Raw genomic sequence first — 16,257 nt, forward strand, 5'->3', positions numbered from 1 at the left:
TGGCCAGGCGACGGTGGCCAGGCGACGGTGGCCAGGCGACTGCAGTGTGGCTAGCTTGTATCGATATATCTAGAGGGTTCTTTAACACTGAAAATCTCTCGCCACACGTTCTGCTAGAGCTAAACAACTGTTATTTCTCTTTAAAGCTATTATAATCTAAATTCTCAAACCTTCTTTCTTCCTGCTGTACATCCATCTTCCTCTCCCTCCCTCTCCTCCACCTCACTCGCTTCCCTCCTTTTTCCTTCGTTTCAATATTCTCTCACCCGGTTAATCTCCCACTCTCTCAGTAAAGATAAGTTAGTGTTAGCCTACTAGCATTAGTCCGTTATTGTTAGCCTTTTAGCATTAGTCCATTATCATTGGCCTGCTAGGATTAGTCTGTTAGTATTAGCCTAGTGGTTGTTAGTCCTGGTAGCTCTGCTCTTTATTTTTTTATCTCTCTGCAAATGGTCAGCTGAACTTTGACCCAACAGGAACAGGAAGTGATCGACAGAGTCCTGGTTACTTTAACCAACCCATCAAAAATGTTCAAGGGGCCGCAGCCTAGTCCTGTTGAAGTAAAGACACCCGTCTCTCTGCTCGCCCTCCTGTAGCTTCCTCCTTTCTCTCTCTCTCTCTCTTTCTTCGTCTGTCCTTGGCGTGGTCATGGCGTGTCGTCGATAGGCGTGGTCAGGGTGTGTCGTCGGTGGGCGTGGTCAGGGTGTGTCGTCAGGGGGCGTGTCGTCAGTGGGCGTGGTCAGGGTGTGTCGTCAGGGGGCGTGTTGTCCGGGGAAAGAGGTCAGAGCATGTCGTCGGGGGCGTGGTCAGAGCAGGTCGTCGGGGGCGTGGTCAGGGCGTGTCGTCAGTGGGCGTGGTCAGGGCGTGTGGTCAGTGGGTGTGGTCAGGGCGTGTCGTCGGTGGGCGTGGTCAGGGCGTGTCGTCAGGGGGCGTGTCGTCCGGGGAAAGAGGTCAGAGCATGTCGTCGGGGGCGTGGTCAGAGCATGTCGTCGGGGGCGTGGTCAGAGCAGGTCGTCGGGGGCGTGGTCAGAGCAGGTCGTCGGGGGCGTGGTCAGAGCAGGTCGTCGGGGGCGTGGTCAGAGCAGGTCGTCGGGGGCGTGGTCAGAGCAGGTCGTCGTGGGCGTGGTCAGAGCAGGTCGTCGGGGCCGACTCCGAGGGCCCTGAGCTGGTCCACCATGGAGTCCAGGTGTCCGGGGTCGGGGTAGCCGTGACCCGTCAGGTTGGAGCCAAACTCTGTCTTATGGTGCACCTGGAACACACACACGAAGATTACGTATGCGTGTGTGTGTGCGTGCACGTGTGTACGTGTTTGTGTGCACGTACATGTGTGCGTGTGTGTGCGCGTGCGTGCGCGTGCGTGCGCGTGCGTGCGCGTGCGTGCGCGTACCTGGTTCCACACCACCGTGTCTTCCTCTCCCGAGGTGCAGGACCTTCCCACAGTGAAGACGAGTCTGCGCTCCCAGGCGACCACCAGCAGACCCAACACCTGAACAGACGCACACGTTAGACGACCTCCCTTCTCAGCCTCTGAACCGTTTTACCCGGGTTCCTGTGGCGACCGGGTGGATGCGTTCGCCGTACCTGTCGTCCCTTCGGTGTGTCCGGGAGGTAGCAGTGTCTGGGGAACCCCCGCGCTGTGAAGGGCTTGCCCGGGTTCACGTCCTCTGGACCCTGGAAACACACACACACACACACACACACACACGTAGCCTTACAGTTGAGCACAACCTGGTACCATTCGGGTTGGTGAGGGTTTAGGGTGGGGGTGTACCCTGGTACCAGCGTGGATAGTGAGGGTTTAGGTCGGGGTTGTCCCCGGGTACCAGCGTGGATAGGGAGGGTTTAGGGCGGTGGTGTACCCTGGTACCAGCGTGGACAGTGAGGGTTTAGGTCGGGGTTGTCCCCGGGTACCAGCGTGGACAGTGAGGGTTTAGGGTGGGGTTGTCCCCGGGTACCAGCGTGGATAGTGAGGGTTTAGGGTGGGGGTGTACCCGGGTACCAGCGTGGACAGTGAGGGTTTAGGGTGGGGTTGTCCCCGGGTACCAGCGTGGATAGTGAGGGTTTAGGGTGGGGGTGTACCCGGGTACCAGCGTGGACAGTGAGGGTTTAGGGTGGGGTTGTACCTGGGTACCAGCGTGGACAGTGAGGGTTTAGGGTGGGGTTGTACCTGGGTACCAGCGTGGACAGTGAGGGTTTAGGTCGGGGTTGTCCCCGGGTACCAGCGTGGACAGTGAGGGTTTAGGGTGGGGTTGTCCCCGGGTACCAGCGTGGACAGTGAGGGTTTAGGGTGGGGTTGTACCTGGGTACCAGCTGGGATGTTGTAGACGATGCGGATGGTTTCGCAGTCGGGGTAACCAGGGAGGGAGGGGGGGATGACGTGGAACTGCATCTTCCCTGCCGGCTGGTTCCCGGTCCTCACCCCGTAGACCGTCTTACAGATCGCACACTGAAGGCTACAGATAGACAGGTTAAAGGGAGGAACAGATAGACAGGTTAAAGGGAGGGACAGACAGACAGGTTAAAGGGAGGGACAGACAGACAGGTTAAAGGGAGGGACAGATAGACAGGTTAAAGGGAGGGACAGACAGTTTAGAGAGAGAGGCAGACAAATGAGAGAGAGGAGAGAGAGATGGGTTGGAAAGGAGAGATGGTTTAGAGAGAGACAGGTGAGTAGAGAGATACTGGTTAGAGAGAGAGACGGGTAAGAGGGGAGAGAGATAGACGGGTTAGGAGGATGGAGAGAGCCGGTTAGAGGAGAGAGAGACGGGTAAAAGAGTGACATGCAGTGTTACCCACAGACAGAAAGCAATGTATGGTGCCAGGGCAGGAGTGGGGGGGGACAAGGAGTCTTTGACCAAGCTTTGACCTTCCGGCCATTGCCCTTATAAAAATGATGATTTGATACATAAATGACGTTGTGATAGGCTACATGAGCTGAGTATTGTGTTTTATTTTGAAAATTGACCGGATGCTCTAAGGCTTTTACTTTATCACTTCCTGCCCTGCTCGATCTGCTCTGTTGAAATTTACGCGGTTCTGCAACGGCTTGCGTCAAAAATAGAAATGCTACGGGATGATAGCGGATGACGCTGCTGAGACGTTCCGCAGCCGCGTCCGGTGGAAATGGTCTCATTGATTAGAGTGGAACCTATCTGCTGCGGTGACCGCGGCCAAGACGTGCCGCAGCCGTAACGTTGCCGTAACGCGTCCGGTGGAATCAGGCCTTGATACGCGCATTGAGAGGAGGATCGGGCAGATCAGCTGTTTATAAGTGTACCCGCCCACCACTGGCATGAATGCGCGCTTGTCTCTGTGTGTGCGGGTTCGTGTGCGTATGCGTGTGTGAACAAGGATGTCAGGGAGAAAGAGTGTTATGAGGAGACGAATGACTGAACCATATTTATGTGTAAAAATCGCAAGAAAAAAGAAGCAGAATCAATTTGTGGCGCTCAGTGTTGATTCTGTGGCGCTGCGGCACACATTGGTCTATATATGGGAAACACTGATATGTTAGAGGAAAGAGATGGGTTAGAGCAGGGGTTCTCAAAGTTTTGACAGCTGAGGGCCAATTTAGGAACCCAAAATTTGACTGAGGGCCGCCAAAGGAAAAAAAAAAATTGCCGGGAAACGCCGTCGCATCCCCATGCTAAAAAAAAACATTGCACCGTGGACCTCTGGGAGGGAGGTCAAGTGAGCTCTAAATCATGAAACTGAGGTTCATCCTTTCAAAGTAATGTACAGTTGGATTAAAACTAACAAATGTAACAGGATTGAAAGCTAGAGAGAGTCGACCTTTTTATTTATTTTTGTTTAAATTAATATTGATATCATATTATTTTTTTTAAAAAGAAGAAAACTTTTTTTTTTTTATATATATTTTTTTTTCTGTATGTCATCGCGGGCCGGCAGGAATGTTTCTGCGGGCCGCCATTGGCCCGCGGGGCCGCACTTTGAGAACCAATGGGTTAGAGGTTAGAGAGAGATAGGTTAGTGGAGAGAGAGAGACGGGTTAAAGAGAGACAGGTAAGAGGGGAAAGAGACGGGTCAAAGAGACAGACGGTTCAGAGGAGAGAGAGACAGACGGGTCGGGGGAGGGGGTTAGCGGGGCTGGAGACGGGAGGAGCTCAGCGCCTACCTGCCGTCCCTGTAGCTGGCGCTGTAGTGGGCCAGCAGGCAGCCGAGGTGCTGGACGTGGCCACACTCGGCCAGCCGGACCACCGTGTCAGCCCGGGCGGAGGACCCCGTCTGGGGGCCCACGTACCCGGCCGGCCCCGCGAGGGGGTCCATGCAGATGGGACAGTCCTGCAGGAGGGGAGCCAGAGGTCAGGGCGGAGTCCAGGGAGGAGCAGGAAGAGGAGGAGGAGGAAGGTGATGTGAGCAAGTGCTCCTCCTACCTGGTCCTGGGGGGTCTTGACCTTCAGCACGTACCTCCTCACCACCTCCTCGGGGCTGCGGCCTGCGAGAGGAGGAAGAGGAGCTCAGTGAGTGAGTGAGTGAGTGAGTGACTGTGAGAGTGAGTGAGTGAGTGAGTGACTGTGTGAGTGAGTGAGTGAGTGAGTGAGTGAGTGAGTGAGTGAGTGACTGTGAGCATGAGTGACTGTGGGAGCGAGAGCATGTCTCACCCTTGCGCGTTTGTTTCTTGCTGGTCTTGCGGCAGCAGCTTGTGAACCCCGGGACCGGTCTGAGCAGGTTCTTGGGGACGAGGGGGTGGTCCTCCAGAGGGCGGGTCAGACACACAGGAAGTCCTGCTGCACTCATCAGGGTCCCGGTGATGCCTGCACAGACATGGATATGAATATATATTAGTTATATATAGACGTGAGAGGGAAACAGTGACGGTGTGTTAGCGAGTGAGTGATAGTGAGAGCGTGATAGTGAGATTGATACTGAGTGAGAGAGTGATACTGGGAGAGTGATACATGAGTGAGAGAATGACACTGAGTGAGTGATATTGAGTGAGTGACAGAGAGTGAGTCATAGTAAGTGAGTGAGACAGTGTGTGAATGAGTGATAGTGAGTGAATGAGACAGAGAGGGAGTGAGTGAGTGATAGATAGTGAATGAGTCATAGTAAGTGAGTGAGTGATAGTGCGTGAGTTTGTGAAAGTGAGTGAGTTTGTGATAGTGAGTGAGTGAGTGAGTGAGTGATAGTGAGTGAGTGAGTGATAGTGAGGGAGTGAGTGATAGTGAGTGAGTGAGTGATAGTGAGTGAGTGAGTGATAGTGTGTGAGTGATCCTGTGTTGGTGATGGTGAGTGATAGTGTGTTAGTGATTGATATTGCCTGCTGACCTGCTAGGGCTGGCTGTATCAGACTGGAGGGCTTGATGTTCTTTACCGGCACCATCGGAATGCTGCAACACAACACAAACTGGTCACACACCCCACACACACACACACACACACACACACACACACACACACACACACACACACACACACACACACACACACACACACACACACACACACACACACACACACACACACACACACACACACACACACACACACACACACACACACACACACACACCAGGGAGCAAGACTGCAACCATTTATCCTGTGGATGCAAGTTTATTTTTTCCCAGGTCGCATTGGTGCCATTAAAATAACAAGAACATAAACAGATATGATAGTTGTCCCAACGAGGGGATGGGGACCGCCCCATGCGGCTTCATGTTTCCACACAGGGCTGTTGACACGCTGACATTAGTAGATATCCTCATTTTTTCCCATTTATTTATTTATTTTTCACATTAGTGAGAACACATGTTTGATTGGAGAACCATAAGCAGAACTACACCATGACGAGCTAGTGACGTGCTGGGGAAGTCTGCGGATGTGGTTTAGCAGCGCTTCGATGTGAATCGGATCACACACAAGGGCTGAACGGTTCTGGGAAATAATTTCAATGCGAATATTTAGACCAGTTCCACTTTTTAGGTTCCTTATGTTTATAATCGAAACAAGCTTATTCATTTATAGCATGACCAACACAACATTGGTAGCAGTCAACATATAAACGTCTCTCTCCTTTAACCCAGGCTTATGTCTGGAGATGAACTGATGCGTGAATTGATATTATTTAACTATTGAAAATTGAAAGAAAAAATAAAATCGTGTTCTATTGCATCGCTATGTCTGTTTGAATTCGATTCATCTTTCAGCCCTAGTACACCTGGCGTTAGCACTGCGTGGTAGAAAGACAAAGAACGTCTGATGATATGATTTGAGCTCTTGTTTTTCTTATGAGCGCAAATGGTGGCTTTGAGCCGTGGCGCCGGTCTGGGCGCCGTCATTGGAACCACGACCCACTTAAAATCCAGCCGAGACCAACGGCTAAATGGCGAATTTGTCGATGTGCTGAAGTTCAAATTGTGTATCAGCTGGAATGCACACGGATGGATGGTACGTGATAAAGGACATGGCAACACGGCCACAAAGAGCGAAAATGGAGTGCGGACAAATTTGTATGATGTCCCCAAATTTAAAGGTTGGCGGCACCATTGCCACAAGTAGAAAATGTTACTCTTTAGCCCTACCTTACCGGCACACATACACACGCACAAACCTTACCCCCCACACACACACTCTTTTGTTTGCCTTGCCCTCTCTCTTTGTGTTGGTCTCTGTCTCTCCCTCTCTCTCTCCCCCTCCCTCTCTCTCTCTCCCCCTCTCTCTCTCCCCCTCTCTCTCTCTCTCTCTCTCTCTCTCTCTCTCTCTCTCTCTCTCTCTCTCTCTCTCTCTCTCCCCCCTCCCCCCAGATGGCCACCAGCTGGCCTCATTTGGAAACCAGACAATCAGAAATTCCCACACTCTTCCCTGTGCGTGCGCACACACGCACACCCACACACACACACACACCAAATTCCAACAGTAACCATTCATCTAGAATAGGTTTCTGTCTGATCTGCTCTGAACACACGGAGCCGACACGGATCACTCTCTACCACCAAGAGGTTCTGGAGGTTTGGACTTTCGATTAAAGACTTTAAGTTCTCCACAAGCCACATGAGGCCATCTGGAGGGAGTGGAGGAGAGAGCTGGGGAGTAGGAGAGAGGAAGGGAGAGGAGGGGGAAGAGAGCAGCGGAGGAGGAGGAGAGAGAGGAGGTAGGAGGAGAGAGAGAAGGGAGGAGGAGGAGAGAGGAAGGAAGAGGAGGGGGAAGAGAGCAGCGGAGAAGGAGGAGAGAGAGGAGGGACGAGGTAGGAGGAGAGAGAGAAGGGAGGAAGAGGAGGAGAGAGAGAAGGGAGGAGGAGGAGAGAGGAAGGAAGAGGAGGGGGAAGAGAGCAGCGGAGAAGGAGGAGAGAGAGGAGGAGGGAGGAGAGAGAGGAGGAGGGAGGAGAGAGAGAAGGGAGGAGGAGGAGGAGGAGGAGGAGGAGGAGCCAGCATTGTGTTGCTAATGAGAAACAGGCTCCTGTGAACCAACAAAAGTTACCATGGAAACCAACAAAGGAACGGACAGGGCTCCTAGACCAGGGGGAGGGGAGGGGAAGAGTGTGAGTGTGAGTGTGTGCGTGTGTGTGAGTGCGTGTGTGTGTGTGTTTTACCCAGCAGCCAGCAGAGTTCTGTTCTGGGCCCGGGCGATTCTCTGGAGCGCCGGTCGGCTCAGCCCGGCTAGACTGGATCGCCGCGGCAACGGGACAAGGCTGACATCGCCGTTGGGCTTCATCACCACGGGAGAGGGAGACGGCACGGGGGAGGGGGGCGTGGTCACGGCCGTCGCCGGGGTCACCAGCGTGGCGATGGGCACCGGTCGCTCGGCGTGCGGGGCGTCCCGGTTGGCCGATCGGGACGGCCTGTCGGCGGAGCCCGAGCTGAGGGCGGAGCTCACGCTGAGGGCGGCGAGCGATTGGGCGAAGAGCTGGGCGTTCTTGCGCGGCGAGGCGGTGTTGCGGGAGATGGCCAGGCCGTGCGGCAGCTGCCAGTCGCAGCTCTGCCGGGGGGCGTGGCCCAGCGTGGCGGAGCGGGGCGGGGCTTGAGGGGGCGGGGCGGGGAGCCTCTTGGTGCGTCGGCCCAGCGTCTGAACCCCCCCGCTCTTCACACTCCGGACCAGCACGCACTGCTGGCAGTCGCAGGAGGGGGCGGGGCCCGCGGGGCCGGCGGCCGGGCCGTTGGGGAAGGGGGCGTTCCCGGCGTTGGAGCCGGCCACGCCCACCCCCAACAGGGCCCCGCCCCCAAACCTGGGCGCTCCGCGGGGGAGGGGCCCCGACACCAGGGGGTAGGCCATGTCCACGCGCCGCCGCAGCCTCCGACACCGCCCGCTCTGCCTGTTCACCTGATGACGATCACACAGGTCAGAGGTGACATCGCACTCGTCAAACGTCAGGTGACGTCACACGACAGAAAACGTCACGGACGCCGCCAACCCCCCCTCATCGCGCCGACGTCTCGTACCTGGGTCATGGTGCTGAAGTCGATGAGCTGGGCCAGCCCGAGGGGCTCCAGGTCCAGCCCGGCCTGCTGCCGGCTGTGGGCCTTGTGGATGGTGATGGCCGCCTCCATGTCATAGGTGGTCCAGGCCCCCGTGGAGCTCTCCCACTCCCACTGCACGCCCTGCGCCGGGGCGGTCCCAGGCTCGTAGAAACACCGCCTCACCGGACGGATGGTGCCTGACGGAATAGGATCATATGAGGGATGAAAAAGCTAAAAAAATCTTATCCTAGCTATCTTTGTTGCACAAGGGGAACGGGTTAACCTAGCGACTGTCGGTGCTATGCACTTTACACTTGGTTCTACGAACATCTTTATTGTACCGACAGCGGTATATAATGTTTCACTTTCTGATCACAAATGTACCAATCAGGACGCATTTTTTAAAAAAAAAACCCTGTGCAGAGCTGCCCCGTGGCACCTCAGACGAACCCCAGGGTCTGTCCGGCCTCCGCTCCCAACCAAACACAGCAGGAGACGCTACCATCGCTACGAGCCCAGAGAACTAGCGGATACACGCTAGAACTGCCCCCCTCCTTCCCCCCCCTCAACAGATGGCTCAGCACCCTTTCATCCGGCAGTCAGACACACAACATGACGATGGGGGAACAGAAAGCAAGAGGAAGGGAGAACGGCAGCCGGGAGAAAGAGCAGCAGGCGGGGTCCATCTGCCCTCGGTGGTTCTCAGGGCTGCTGTTTCAAGGCGCTACCCAGTGCTGTGTGTGTGTGTGTGTGTGTGTGTGTGTGTGTGTGTGTGTGTGTGTGTGTGTGTGTGTGTGTGTGTGTGTGTGTGTGTGTGTGTGTGTGTGTGTGTGTGTGTGTGTGTGTGTGTGTGTGTGTGTGTGTGTGTGTGTGTGTGTCGAGGTACAACCCTTCACACCTACTACACATGTTCTCACTGATACTGCTGGCGTGCGCTGTGGAGTTAGTGTATTGGACATTTCCATCGGACAGGTTTGGAAGACATTAGGACCCCTTAGTTATTATCTCTGGTCACCGTTTCACTGTTTGAACCCCGCTCATCTTCCGTGAGGGGGACGGAGACAGACTCGGCTGACTCAGAGAGACCACGAGCTACATTCCTGAGTAGTGACATCCCTGTCTGCAGCTGTTCCCTCAAGGACCTTTCCCTGCATCAACACTGGAGCTTTCCCACTGTTAAGAATAAACTCTTAAGTTTGTTCTTAGTTACGTTATCAATAAAGTTCAAAGAATTTCCACTGCACTAGCATCAACCATGATGCCCAACACTTTGTGTTTTCATTTCCTCCATGCGATCACATATCACTAAAACATTATTTCCTGTTGAGGGCTCTCTTTGTGGTGATCGGCCAGGCTTTCCCAGCATGCACTGCTGTGTTATGGTCATGTGAGATAAAAAAAAAAGAAAAAACAGCCAGGCAGGTGAGTCCCGACTCAAAGGCTGAATAACAACATTCAGATCAAGAGAAGTCCTCTTGTTTCATTTATGTCTTTATCTCTCGACCTGCCTTCATCTGAAACACAAGATCCACAAGCAGTTCCTTTCTCAGAACCCTCCACCCAGTTCTTGGGGTAGTTCTAAGCCGATGCCCTACAGACCTTCCAGTCTACGTTCTAGTCACAACGAACCACAGGCTTGATTCGTTTCGACATATATTCATGGCAAAAGTTATACAGAAGCAGAGCTGGTCAGCAGAACTGCACCTCCAGCCTGGCAAACAATGTTTATGGTCTCGCTCTGTGATTGCTCCCATACACTCCCGGCCACGGTTGTTATCAAACAATGCCCATACATGGCTTCAACATCACCCGACTCCTGTTGTCTCCGTTCTGTTCTTCAAGCACAACTTGGTTAGCCACGTATTGGTGGCAAACCTTCACCCAGTTTCCCTCACCCATCAACCTCCCTTATCCTTCAAGGAACACCTAGTCTCCCTGATCTTTCGACTTGGCCTCCCTTACCCGTTCACCTTGGTGGAAACCCTAGTCCGTGATTTGTTTCACAACATTCGCTAACCATGAGGTTCTCTCGACCTTGACAGAAGAATTCCATTGTTCACAGAATATTAGGCCATCCTGCTGGCTGGTTTTCACGTTTGGACTGGGTTGTAGGAGAACAGCTGAACAATTTCCTGCTACATTCTGATTGATTAGTGGTGGTGAGTGGGATCCCCTTGTCACCGTGGGAACGCCATATGCTAGAGCCTAAAGAATATTGGTGATGCAAATATCCAGTCTATGCTCTGGGGTAGCAACACACAGTTTAACGTCATTAGCCAGAGATTATTGGTAACGTGTCGCAGACGACACATTTTAACAATAAGCACTGTTTGTATGGTAAGGGCAGCCGCCATGGAAGAGCCACAAACTCATCTCTTCTCGGGGAATCCATCAATTTCTGCCACGCGTGAACACAACACCAGCCTCCCGGAGACGACAGACTAGGCCGTTAGACAGGGTCTAGTCCAGGGGCCGGTCCACCAAAGCCCCAGAGAGCCAGGACATACAGACAGGGCTCCATGAAGACAGAACTATGTTCAAAATAACAGTAATGAAGGAGCTCCAACGCAAACAAGAAACTAGTGCACAAACAATACACATGGCCACCAGATAAACACTCTCGACTGGAGACTCCAATCAAGTAATGCACTTTATGTGGCACTCGTCTCGTACCCGTGTCTTGTCTGAACTGGTGCATGGACTGGAGGTCGATGATGTATGGCGAGAGCCGGCTGTCCACCTGGCCGAGAACCACGCTTCCTCCTCTGGGGTCGCTGTTCCGTATGGCCGCTTCGATGTGATGGGACACGGCCGGGCCGTAGGGCCGCCAGCGGCCGTGCTCGTTCAGCCATTCCCATACGACCACGGCGGGGGCCAGCAGCATGTTGTTATAGGCCCTGGAGAGAAGGAAGTTTTATTAAGATGAGATGTGGGCTACTGTTCGACTGTTACGAAAGGACTTTCTAGAAGTAGACGGGCACAATAAGCACACGGCAAAATAAGCTTAAACTCTCCCAACAATGGGACATAAAAGATTACATTTGTTGCGGGATTCGTGATAAGCTGGCCTATTTATACTCGGTACAAGCACGCCGTGTCTACCAACAGGGTCTTACATTTAACCAGGTATGGCTATGGAGCGGCGAAGAGGGCGATACATTTGCAAAAAAGATCCGTATATCCTGCATCGGTCGGGAGGTAAATCTCAGTCGTCGACATCGTTGTTATGGGTCGGCTTGAGAACAATCCTCTATATACTGCGATCGGTACTTCGTCCCACAGAAAACGTGTATCCTTGAAATGTAGTTATAATGTAGATCTGCCTTTTCGCCTTCCCTCCGATCTTTGGTGCCCTGTCCTGCTTAGGGTTGAATGCTTTAAACCCCTTTATAACCTCCGAGCGCCCGCCGCAACACACCGCAGGGACTCGGGCTGTTTCGGTTAGTTGGGGCGTAGCAAGTTGGGAAAAGTTGAAAAAGTAGCGAGATACAGCAGTAGGTTTACACACTCCCAGAAGTCCCGATGACAGACAAGACGGGAGTTCACTGGAGGAACAGGTCGACCAAGTTATGAAAAACATCACATAACGACTCTCCGTTGCCCTTGAGCCCTATCGAGAAAAAAAGCGGTGTCCCGTAAACATGTGTGTCGTGTTCATGATTTATCGGAGGAGCCAGCAACCTTGTAATCATTGCTATGTTAATATCCTCTATTTAAGTTTTCGAAGTTTATTTTTTGTCGTGTTGACTATTCCAACGAACTACACCGGGAGTTTCCGTGGATAACTTGAAAAGGGCAATGTGAATTTAACCAAACTATAAATGGTAACACTTACCCGATGATAGGGGTCCAGTGGTGTAATGTTGAGATACCCTTCCTCGTAAAAAACGACTTTTATTGTGAATTATATCCCATCGTGGCTGTTCTCCGACGGGTCCCACGATCAGCGCTAGCACAGATTTCTTTGTCCGCGCGGCACTAGACCGGACACCGCATACGGGACAGAAACCCGGACCCGACGCTAAGTGTGGAAGCTAGGGAGACGGTTCATATGACTCTCCAACCAGAACCTATTTTTCCAAAATAACATTTTTTTTGCTCTTTTCGACTCGACTTGTGGCGTCCGTCTCGACCAGGCAGCCCTCAGTGTATTTTGTGTTGAACTAGTCCTCATCAAGCACTAACCATGGCCATCCCCCACCCGCATTCACACTAGGGGACAATACACCAAAACCCATTCTGTCGTGGGCGAATGGTAGGCCTGCAGGACCAACGAGGGCGATAATTAAACGACTGTATATAATGTAAGACTGTGGAGAAATCGGTACGTTTCTTTTATTGAACGGCCCAGTAGTATGAACTTTCTATATCCATATCAACTTGTTATAAGTTACTATGTAATGCTTTCAACAGACTGAAACTGTTCCGGGAGTTTTGAGGAGCTATGCTGCCGCCCCGTGTTTCATCGTGGATGTGTTCAGCGTACAAATACAGGCTTCATAATAGTGTCGCCAGGTGGCGCTGTCGCTCTATATTCCCATGTCGAATTTTCTAAACGGAGGATTATGCATTATAGAGGATTTAGTATTTTTATATGTGTTGGATCCATGGCTACGCTCAATAATTGATTATAATATGCAATAACAGTAATATATAACGAGCTATAGCGATTCTAATTAGTACCTCCAAATAGACATTTGGCTAGGTTGCCAACATCCAAAGGCTCCATAGCTCAGGGGTTAGAGCACTGGTCTTGTAAACCAGGGGTCGCGAGTTCAAATCTCGCTGGGGCCTAGACAATCTTTTTGATTTTACAGTTCATCGCCCAATGAAAGACGCTCAGAAAGAAATTATATCAAGAAAGTATCTCCTTTTCATCGTGTTATTGCTATACTAATAAGGCCGTTTTCTATCGTTTCTTGCTGAAACATTATCACTGCCTTAAACTTTGTTAACGTTCCAGTTATTTTATGTTATATTTAACATTGGAGTGATTTAGGGCAGCATGTGATGTCAAATGATATGGGTCTCCATAGCAAAGTAACACGTATACTAGGCCAAGACAAACACAAGAATATCGCTTTTATTTACCGATTGTTCATAGCTGTGAATCAAACATATGTCACACCGTAAACCATGGACTGTACCAATAAGTAAACTATGAAGCGTTTACTTAACTAAACTATGGATTTCTACATTTTGTATCTTTAACACAAGGCCGTTGGACGATTTCAGAGCCCGGATAGCTCAGTCGGTAGAGCATCAGACTTTTAATCTGAGGGTCCAGGGTTCAAGTCCCTGTTCGGGCGATAGTCTTTTCGTACGACAATCAATATTTGGGCTACTTAAAACTTAGCAATCTATTGTGTTGGTAACTTCACTCAAATCTATCTGCAGTCAAGTATGCATTTAGACAAATACAATAAAATATGAATATAATATGTGCAACCTTTGTGGTTTTTGTGGTTGTTCAAGACACACTGAAGGCATGATACCACCATAGGTTTTCAGAGAACTGCACACTGAAGGCATGATGCCACAATAGGTTAGCAAAACCGTCCCTTCTTAGGGCAATTTCCCACTTAATCCTCCTCGCTCTGGTTTTGGGAAACCTTAAAAAAGTGAGAAATGTACCCAGATATATTAATTATTGTCAACATTTTCAATCCGTATTTAAGATTAACCACACTAAAAACTAAATTATATTTTAGTTTCGGGGAAACAGAACCGATGAAGTACAATTACAAAACAAGGATAGTGTTGGCTGTATGGCTGTGTTCTTAGGCATCAGGCACAGCTATAGGTACATCAATTACCTCAACAGGCCTCCTGGTCAGATTGACATTCGGCTTGGCTGCAGCAGACAAAGTCCCACCGAACCGCGCTTTCTCAAACTGAAAATCAACCAAGAATAGTCTTAATAAAATGGTGTTTAAAATGACATTATACACACCAATACCATACAGTGATACGCATGAAAGTTATGTAAACACACAGATCTGAGATGAGTTGATCATGGTTAACCAGGTGAGTGACATTGTATTTAATGGGATGGAAATATTCACCATCGCCAGCGTCAATGCAGGCCTCCCAGGGCTCCGTGCAGGCGCAGCAGAGGTGGAGGCAGAGGTAGCTGCAGGGCTTCTCACAGACTGACAGACAGAAACAATAAAACCATTAAACAAGCATTAATACTAATCAATATGGGATTTTGTCCACATCACAAGTTGTAAGCCTACAAAATGCATTTATTTCACCAGGCTCTCAATATTACCTGCTGGGGGTGAAAGCCACAGGTAGGCCTACATGTCTGCGCTACCCTTAAGATAGAGGTCTGCCCACGCAGCATCATGGGACACTTCTCAATCTGTAATTAATTGAAAAGAATGATTTACTTAGACACAATTGGTTCACTTTGGAGTTTTGGTTTACTGTTGGGGCAAAGTTTACCTCCTGGTAGAGGTTGGGCCACTTGGCCTGTTTCGGAGATGGCCTGTTCCCTGCACGGGAAAGTGCCAGAAGAGGCAAATGCCTTCAGGCGGCTCACCCACTCCTCAGACCCCATGGCTCGATGCTTCTTAGTAGACATCTGAATACTGGCCAAGTTACCATACATTGTCAAAGACGATGCTTCTTAGTGGACATCTGAATACTGGCCATATATATATATATATATATATATATATATATATATATATATATATATATATATATATATATATATATATGGAAAAGTAGTGACATGTCCGGACAAGGTAAGACAATCCGCACGGTCAGACTTTTGGATTAGATAATACCAATATTCAGTAGAACGAATTTAGAACGTCGATCATTTCAAGTTAGTAAAGTTAAACCGATGCTAACATGCTAGTAAATTAACCAAAGTCAGTGAAATGACAAGGAAAATCGGTGACATGTCCGGAAAAGGTAAGACAATCCGAACGGTCAGACTTTTGGATAAAGTAATACCCTATATTCAGTAGAACGAATTTATAGCGTCGATCATTTCCGCGATTTATTGGTTCTTAAATGTAAAGCATTTGTTGTAATGTAAATTGCAAACAGTTACATTGCAGACTAGTTTTCAGAAGAGCGTACTTACTACCGTTATTACCGCTACCTTTTCCAGAGCATGACCTGTCCGAATTTATAAGGTGGATCATTTCCGCGATTGGATGTGTTAAATGTGTTAAATGTGTTTTAATGTAATTCAAACCCTTACCTTACAGAGTCGTTTTCAGGAATGCCGATTGAATACGTGTGGTTTGTTCTACAGTTAAAATCCATTCCGAATTCGGAGCGTCGCTAGCCTGTCCTTGATTGGCTTAGCGCAGGGAGAGAAATGGACAGTGGAACGTGTGATTGGTCATTCTGGTGAAAAGATATGGGAGAGAAATGGAGAGAAATGGAGAGTGGAACGTGTGATTGGTCATTCTGGTGAAAAGATATTGGAAATCCGATGATTTGATTGGACGATCCAGAATCTAGAAAGCAGACGGATCGGATTTAGGTAATGGCAATTTGAATCAAAAAGATCGGACGCCCAACGTGGGGCTCGAACCCACGACCCTGAGATTAAGAGTCTCATGCTCTACCGACTGAGCTAGCCGGGCGATACTCATTCTGATTCTAGAGCCATTATTCAATTGACAAAGAATGATAGAACATCTCATGAGATATTTGTGTTGTCTTTTACACCACTTTAAATTAATTGTATGCATAAAATCGTTCATTGGTCTCTACGGATAAATAAAACTGAGGGGATATCTGTACCTCCATGACACTGCATTTGTATTATATTCTTGCATAACAGCAATGTTGGCAACCACACGTCATACTTATA

At 50.2% G+C, this 16,257-nt stretch overlaps 1 protein-coding gene and 3 non-coding genes across 5 annotated transcripts; 2 read left to right on the forward strand and 2 right to left on the reverse strand.

The window, feature by feature from the left end:
* Window positions 1-1,094: 1,094 nt before the first annotated feature.
* On the reverse strand, window positions 1,095-12,837 carry LOC130380009 (E3 ubiquitin-protein ligase DTX4-like). Of its 2 annotated transcripts, none has more exons than XM_056587192.1 (12): window positions 12,250-12,837; window positions 11,088-11,311; window positions 8,397-8,611; window positions 7,550-8,277; window positions 5,290-5,351; window positions 4,623-4,775; window positions 4,395-4,456; window positions 4,136-4,302; window positions 2,300-2,453; window positions 1,582-1,671; window positions 1,388-1,486; window positions 1,095-1,249 (listed from the first exon to the last, which is right to left on the reverse strand). In XM_056587192.1, the coding sequence occupies exons 2-12, from the start codon at window positions 11,296-11,298 to the stop codon at window positions 1,127-1,129; spliced, it is 2,064 nt and encodes a 687-aa protein (XP_056443167.1). In that variant the 5' UTR covers window positions 11,299-11,311; window positions 12,250-12,837; the 3' UTR covers window positions 1,095-1,126. The 2 variants fall into 2 exon arrangements, with proteins under 2 accessions (XP_056443167.1, XP_056443166.1); XM_056587191.1 differs by lacking the exon at window positions 12,250-12,837 and adding an exon at window positions 11,531-12,228.
* A 298-nt stretch (window positions 12,838-13,135) lies between these two features.
* On the forward strand, window positions 13,136-13,208 carry trnat-ugu (transfer RNA threonine (anticodon UGU)). The gene has a single exon. It is a non-coding gene; the product is annotated as a tRNA-Thr (tRNA).
* A 442-nt stretch (window positions 13,209-13,650) lies between these two features.
* trnak-uuu (transfer RNA lysine (anticodon UUU)) lies at window positions 13,651-13,723 on the forward strand. Its single transcript has one exon. It is a non-coding gene; the product is annotated as a tRNA-Lys (tRNA).
* Window positions 13,724-15,954: 2,231 nt separating this feature from the next.
* On the reverse strand, window positions 15,955-16,027 carry trnak-cuu (transfer RNA lysine (anticodon CUU)). The gene has a single exon. It is a non-coding gene; the product is annotated as a tRNA-Lys (tRNA).
* Between the last annotated feature and the right edge of the window lie 230 nt (window positions 16,028-16,257).

Source organism: Gadus chalcogrammus, chromosome 3 (assembly GCF_026213295.1).
Source record: "Gadus chalcogrammus isolate NIFS_2021 chromosome 3, NIFS_Gcha_1.0, whole genome shotgun sequence".
NCBI lineage: Eukaryota > Metazoa > Chordata > Actinopteri > Gadiformes > Gadidae > Gadus > Gadus chalcogrammus.

Excerpts from the sequence above, each read along its gene's own strand:
- LOC130380009 (XM_056587191.1), bottom strand. Across the intron at positions 8,612-11,087 it reads CCAGTTCAGACAAGACACGG|GCACCATCCGTCCGGTGAGG; the intron begins GTACGAGACGAG and ends CTATTCCGTCAG. Across the intron at positions 4,303-4,394 it reads TCAAGACCCCCCAGGACCAG|GACTGTCCCATCTGCATGGA; the intron begins GTAGGAGGAGCA and ends CCCCTCCTGCAG.